At 37.7% G+C, this 6,184-nt stretch overlaps 1 protein-coding gene across 1 annotated transcript; it reads right to left on the bottom strand. All coding sequences in view use genetic code 11, as the record gives it.

The window, feature by feature from the left end:
• Positions 1–4,822: 4,822 nt before the first annotated feature.
• EGR_08573 (Histone H2B) lies at positions 4,823–5,125 on the bottom strand (the record flags this gene model as incomplete). The annotated part of the gene is made up of 1 exon (XM_024497822.1): positions 4,823–5,125. The coding sequence occupies one exon, from the start codon at positions 5,123–5,125 to the stop codon at positions 4,823–4,825; it is 303 nt and encodes a 100-aa protein (XP_024347743.1).
• Between the last annotated feature and the right edge of the window lie 1,059 nt (positions 5,126–6,184).

Below are 6,184 nucleotides of genomic sequence, written 5' to 3' on the forward strand. Positions count from 1 at the left end.
CTTGAGCTATGCCAAGGCAACTCAATCCTTAAAAATCTTTTTCTAGTCCCTGTATTTGTTTATTGTGTATCTTTCTCTCTTCACCGCTATTTCTCTTTCCCAAATTTTGTTATGCCATATTTTTCTGTCGCACTTTCACGAAGCCTTTCCTTTCCTGCATCTCGGGTATTCGAATCTTTATTGTTAAACACTCACGGCAAACATAATGAGGACTAAAAAATTTCAAGAAAGCAGTTCCATTTCTTCCACCACCCAGGTCAGCTAGCGCCTTGAGTATTCGATTTTTGCATGCTTGTGCGTTTACAACTGTTTGTGCTAGTGTAAAACATGGGCCACAGAAAAGTTGTCCACTGCAGTTGTGACGATGTAGTACTAGCTCCTAAGCAAGGACAAACGTGAACTCCTACTAATGGTTGCAACTCACGACATTCGAAATAACTCATGCACTTGTTGATGTGAAGCCTATCCAACATTATTACAACAACTTATGCAATCGCATTTATGGACGATTAGGTGTGCTCATAAAGCAACAGTGATTACGTTCTTACAATATCCTATGTTATGCGGTGATCCAGATATACGCAAAGGCTAGATGAACTTCAAAAAGTGATGCACGATGCCCTCTTGTTTTACTTATTGGTTTGATTAGGAATGTCGGAAATATTTCTCTCTTTTTATTTGTTGAGCATCACATAAGCTCGACACTGGTAAAGAGGTGCTAAAAAAAAGCAAACAGGTTAAATGATGACTCCTCTGCAATTGTTTAAGTGATGTAAGTGTACTTTACTTTAGCTAATCAGATAACACGATCATTTTTGTTCAAATTTTATGTTGATCGATTTAATAAATAACATTTTATCACAAGCATGCTTGCATTCCCTTACATATACACAAATTTTACAAAACTTTTTTGTTTGATCACATGCTTTCCTGAGTTCTAACAAGCCCACATGACATTGTTTTCGAATGTTATAGCAATGCCAACGCAACATTTTGCACAAGAATAAGTAGGTGAACGAATGAGCATAGTGAATAGCATTGCATGCCGACACAAAATAAAATGGCTGCATGTCTGTGAATCAAAGTGCTTATTGATTTAAAACAATTTAATTCGAAATAAAATAGCAACCTCTCTTAAAACTAACCAAAACAAACGTGGTGTAACCCCATGGGTTTATAAATAGATGTATGTAGTATTATTGACTCAGCGTTCCTGCGCTCAAGGCTTTCTTAACCAACCTTATTTTATTCATAAGGGAAGGACTTATCTTGCATAAAACTGCAGAATATCTCCTTTAACTAGGTGTATTTAACACTTTTCCATTAATAGTTATTCATCATTTTCCGGATGCATTTAAAAAGGTACGCATGTATCAGGTGCCCGTTACGATCAAGTGAAAATCATACAGTGGATCAGCTGAAATGCAGGTCCCAAATCTGCCAATTGCGATCTCACAACCGCCTACTCAACATAAAATATTCGCTTGTTATTTTATGGTAATTTTTTACGTACATATAATTCCCGTTCTGTTTATTCCGTTTGTTCGCCGTTTGCCATACAGGGTGGTTAAAATACATGACATCCTAATTTACGTATATCACAATTGAAAAAATATGGCATATACTGTCAATTTTTGCAATGTAGGAGCTCTTATTTAACAAGTACAGTATGTCTATCAAGAGTTGTTAATATTGACTCAAATACTAGATTTAATTTCCTAATCTACTGTATGTTGATGTTCAAAACTTGACTATTAACACCTTATAATCTCAGAAGATTATGATTGCAAGAACAAACACCGACTGCTTCACTTTCAAGCTAAAACATGGGTGCTCAAATATATTTCCATCACCCAGTTCGTAAATTCCACAAGTCGAGCTATATGCAATCACTAAAGCATCTGGGTAGACCGTTACAAATTATACGTACCTTAGACATAGTACCAAAGCAGATTTTAAGGGTACACTCCTATTCATTTTTCCAACAATTTATTCACCTGCGCACATATTCATACTTTTAATGAGTAAAAAACATGTTTTCTAATAAATACGTCAATGGAATTGATTCTTTTAGTGGCAATAAGTCAGTAGAGTGTAGCAAATATTTGTTGATTTACCCAAAGGCCTATTTCATTGTTTGCGATGATTTATTCACTCTGAAAGAGTCACTAATGTCTCCAATTACCAGGAGAGTTGTAGTCCAACCTTGAGGCCACTTTAATGCTAGTGCGCCTGGCGATAATGACCTTGTAAATAGCACAATGGCCTCTGCATTGATGGCACCGGTGTAGAAGGTAAACCTAATTTATATTTACTGGTAGCAAGGTACACCACCACTTCTTTTGGTGCATTTAAGTAGGATGATAATTAGCTTATAATAAAAGCAATTATTCTAAATGGTGAGCATCTCTTTTGCTTGGATGTAAAAGAGAAAAGTAAAAATGGCACAAGTTCATGTCAGGGGATTTAAGGTATTTATGTCTGTATTTACTTGTTTTGTAATCACCAATAAAACTAGCTAGCCATAAAAGAGGTGTTCATATACACTGCAAGCGGTAGTTACCTTTATTTTGGGACAATGCATTAATTGGCGGTGAATTAAAATGAGCCGTCACATGGTTGCTGTCATCGTTACCAATTTCATGTGCACTTTATCCTCAGGACTAGTCAATCATGCATTTTCATTATAAGTAGTATTTAATGGACAAGTAAGGATTTTGGAATATTGAGAGTTGAACATAAATACAGCTAAGCCATTTCATAGGTTGTGACAACTTGCCGAAATCAGATGTCATGCATACCATTTGGCAGCATCTTATGGTTTAATTAGGTCTATTGTAAGAATTGGTAAAAGTGCTAAAGAAGTACATACTGTGTCAGCGTATCATTGACTTCGCTATCTACTACCATGTGGAATTTGACTTAGGAAACCTGTGTCCCAATCACAGCAACCCAACTGAAATTTTGTAAAAATACGGATTGCACTCTGATGCACTTCTTAATAAACCAAGGAGGTCGCTCTTCTAGAATTGCCCCCACCTCCTGCCCTGTGGTCATATTCATGAAGGCAATGCTTCGGAGTGTCCTACACCCATTTTTAGAATCAGGTTGCCCTAAAAACCCATTACTACTTCACCAACAAATGACGACCAAGTCTTTGCTGATTTCTTCCACTTAGGTTCTAGATCCCATGCCTTTTCGCACATAAGTCAGCCAGGAAAATGAGTTTTGGAAAAATTACGAATTTTAAATTAAGTAAGAGGAATAAGCAAAAGCATTGGTAAAGTTAAAGACAAATTTACTCAACTGTCCTTGGGGCATCCGCAACAGTTATCGGGGTTTGGGATGGTTACGTCGACATACAATGGCATCTGGGTGAGGTAAAATCGGGTATTTGGTGGAAGCTGATAAATTTAACACCAGGCATTTTCGTACCTTTCTGTTCCGCCGGATTACTCTTTTAAGCTCTATCGCAGCATCGTTTGTTTTGGAGATCTAAATATTGCCAACGTTAAAAATAAGCAAGAGCGTCTTACAACAAATGCGGAAGCGAAATCTTCCTAAGCTTCAAAAATGATTTGTATGAAAAAGGCTAATAGAAAAATAGTAAATAAGCATGCAAGGCTGGTTAAATTGACTATAAGCTGGAATGTGAGCGCACAACTGGATGAATCACGACGTGGTGTGTATCAACTGATACACAACTTAAAAAGCAGTTGTTTGTGACTTGCAGCACATACACGTGCAAAATGTAGAATAATTAGTTTGTATTATGCAGACGATACACTACAGATCAAGCATTTGTGTTTTTGCAACTAATTCATGTTTCTATACGTAATGTTTCATCAAAATGAAATTTTGCATCAGATTGTACCAATATCGATGCCTTTGATGCACCATTAATAGCCAACAGAGTAATGGAGATTCCTTAATCTATGTTTAAGGTTCTGATTTACGAGATGTGGCGACTTTCAACTATCGCTAACGACTACTCTTGCTACTGTTTGAAAGTGGACTAAAAGTGCGGATTACTGCGCTTGTATTATGTCCAAATGCAATTTTATGCTGAGGAAGAAGAAGTGAGCAACAGCTCCATTTCTGGAACGGATACACAACTAGTCACAAAAATGGCGGGTTCCAGAAATCATGCAAATTACCCATTTTCGTACTGACAACTGTATACCTGACCATATTCGACACCGTGTGCTTAACCAAATCACTAACAGCAGCTTAGATCCATCTGCTTCCAATGCTCGATTTTCCATTTTTAATACACCAACCTGCATTTCAAATTACTGCAGCAATGTGTTTGTGATTGAATTTCCTATAGGAAACACCTTTGTATAAATGCACCTAGGGTAAAGCCTTGCAAGCGTGGAGGGCAGAAATCATCTTAATCTTTCTTTCCATTCTGGACTTGACCACTTCCAGTGCTTTTACCTTAGATGTCATTTCACGTGTTCATTAAATACTACCCTTCCAGCCATGTTAGCGCAGCTTAACGATCGTTAATCTCGTCTACCTTTACACAAATTCCTTTTCACTTTAAATCACGTTACGTCCTCCTCTGCTATTTATTTTGGCATTCAAATCCTCACTAAAAGCTAGTGTAAGGAAAGAGTGGGGATGACTGGGTGTCAAGAAATGTAACCATCTCCCTTACCAGCCACCATGGCCTAGCTGGCACCTTTGAAGTTAGCTGTTACTCAGTGGGCTGTTGTGCTTTAGCTTGCGCCTGTTGAGCAGATGAAACTTTGCTGGTTGAAGCTGAAATGATGTTTATTTCTAGCTCTGAAGTAATGACAAGTGCAAAATTGAAGTACTAAATGCATTTTACGTTAGCCACATCAATTCTTTTTTTATCAAATCGATACATATTGCATTTATTCATCACAGCCTTCGTGCTCTCTGACACCGGATGGATGACCGACTTACCGGGCAGCAGTAGATGCACAGCAGTGTTGATCTTTCTTCGCGTGATGGTTAACTTCTTATTGTAATGCGCCAACCGACTCGACTCAAAGGCAATCCGCTCGAGGATGTCGTTCACGGAGGAGATGCTCGTGTCTGGATACATCTGGTGCAACATCTTGTAGAAGTAGATGGCATAACTCGTCTTCCACATCCTCTTCTTTGCATTGTCTGCCTTCGGCACCTTTACCTTCAACACCTTCTTTACGGCTTTACATGTCACTATTCTAAAAGTCGTAATAACCTTCTCCCCTCCCTGAAGCTTAACTCATCCCAACTTAGCAAGAAATCATGGAATTATTTGTTAATCCTGCGCCTCCATTTTTTTCTTTCTGCTTTGCCTAATTCATTTAGCCAATCTTTTTGACAAGCCGAAATTCCTAATTTCGTTTTACTTTGGAAAGTAATCCGTAGGCATTGAAGTAGAAAATGCTTAGTTTGTCTCACATCATCTTGAAAATGCATGCTGAAAAACATCGCCCAAGAACATCGAAAGCAGATTAAGTTTGGAAGATAACCTCTGAGATGGCTTTGTGCCGATCCCGATATTGGAAAATTATTCCTGCGTTAGTGTCCGTGCGGCAATACAGAGGTGTTTCAGATGGCATAGAGAAATTTTCATGCTACTGAAAGGGTTACGAACTAGAAGATATTATTACACTGCAGAGATAAATTCTCCTAACTGCCACTTAATGTATAAAACAGCAGCAATTTGTATTGTACCTCGGAAGTGATTTTAGTCCTTTTAGTTAAAGAAGTGCGCAATGGAGGGAATTAAAACGTAAAAGTATTCCATATACCTGTTAATTTACTAAATAACTCCTTTATGGAAATCCATTTTTATCTTTTCGCTTTATTGCTTGCTCAATTACACTGACAATGAAATTGATTAGCTATATATCCACACAAAAAACGGCACTTTTTTCATTTTTCAATCTTTTCAGATCCCTATTTAGTTTATTAAATTGTTCTCTTGGTATCGTCTGATCAAATCGCTTACAAATCGGTGCAGTATAAAAATGCGGAAACGGAGTTCAAAAAGTAGATGAATGTTTGGCGACTACTTTTGCCACAAGTAGTTATGTAGGGGGACTTGATTGGGTTTCACAATTTTGACGTGTTGTTCAGTCACATTGAGCAAAAAAAACGGCGCCGTCGGTGACTACTACAGAGTCTTCCAAAACTCCATGGAAAAGTTTGCAAGTTTAAGTGA

The sequence above is a fragment of the Echinococcus granulosus genome (genome assembly GCF_000524195.1).
Source record: "Echinococcus granulosus chromosome Unknown EG_S00111, whole genome shotgun sequence".
Lineage (NCBI taxonomy): Eukaryota > Metazoa > Platyhelminthes > Cestoda > Cyclophyllidea > Taeniidae > Echinococcus > Echinococcus granulosus.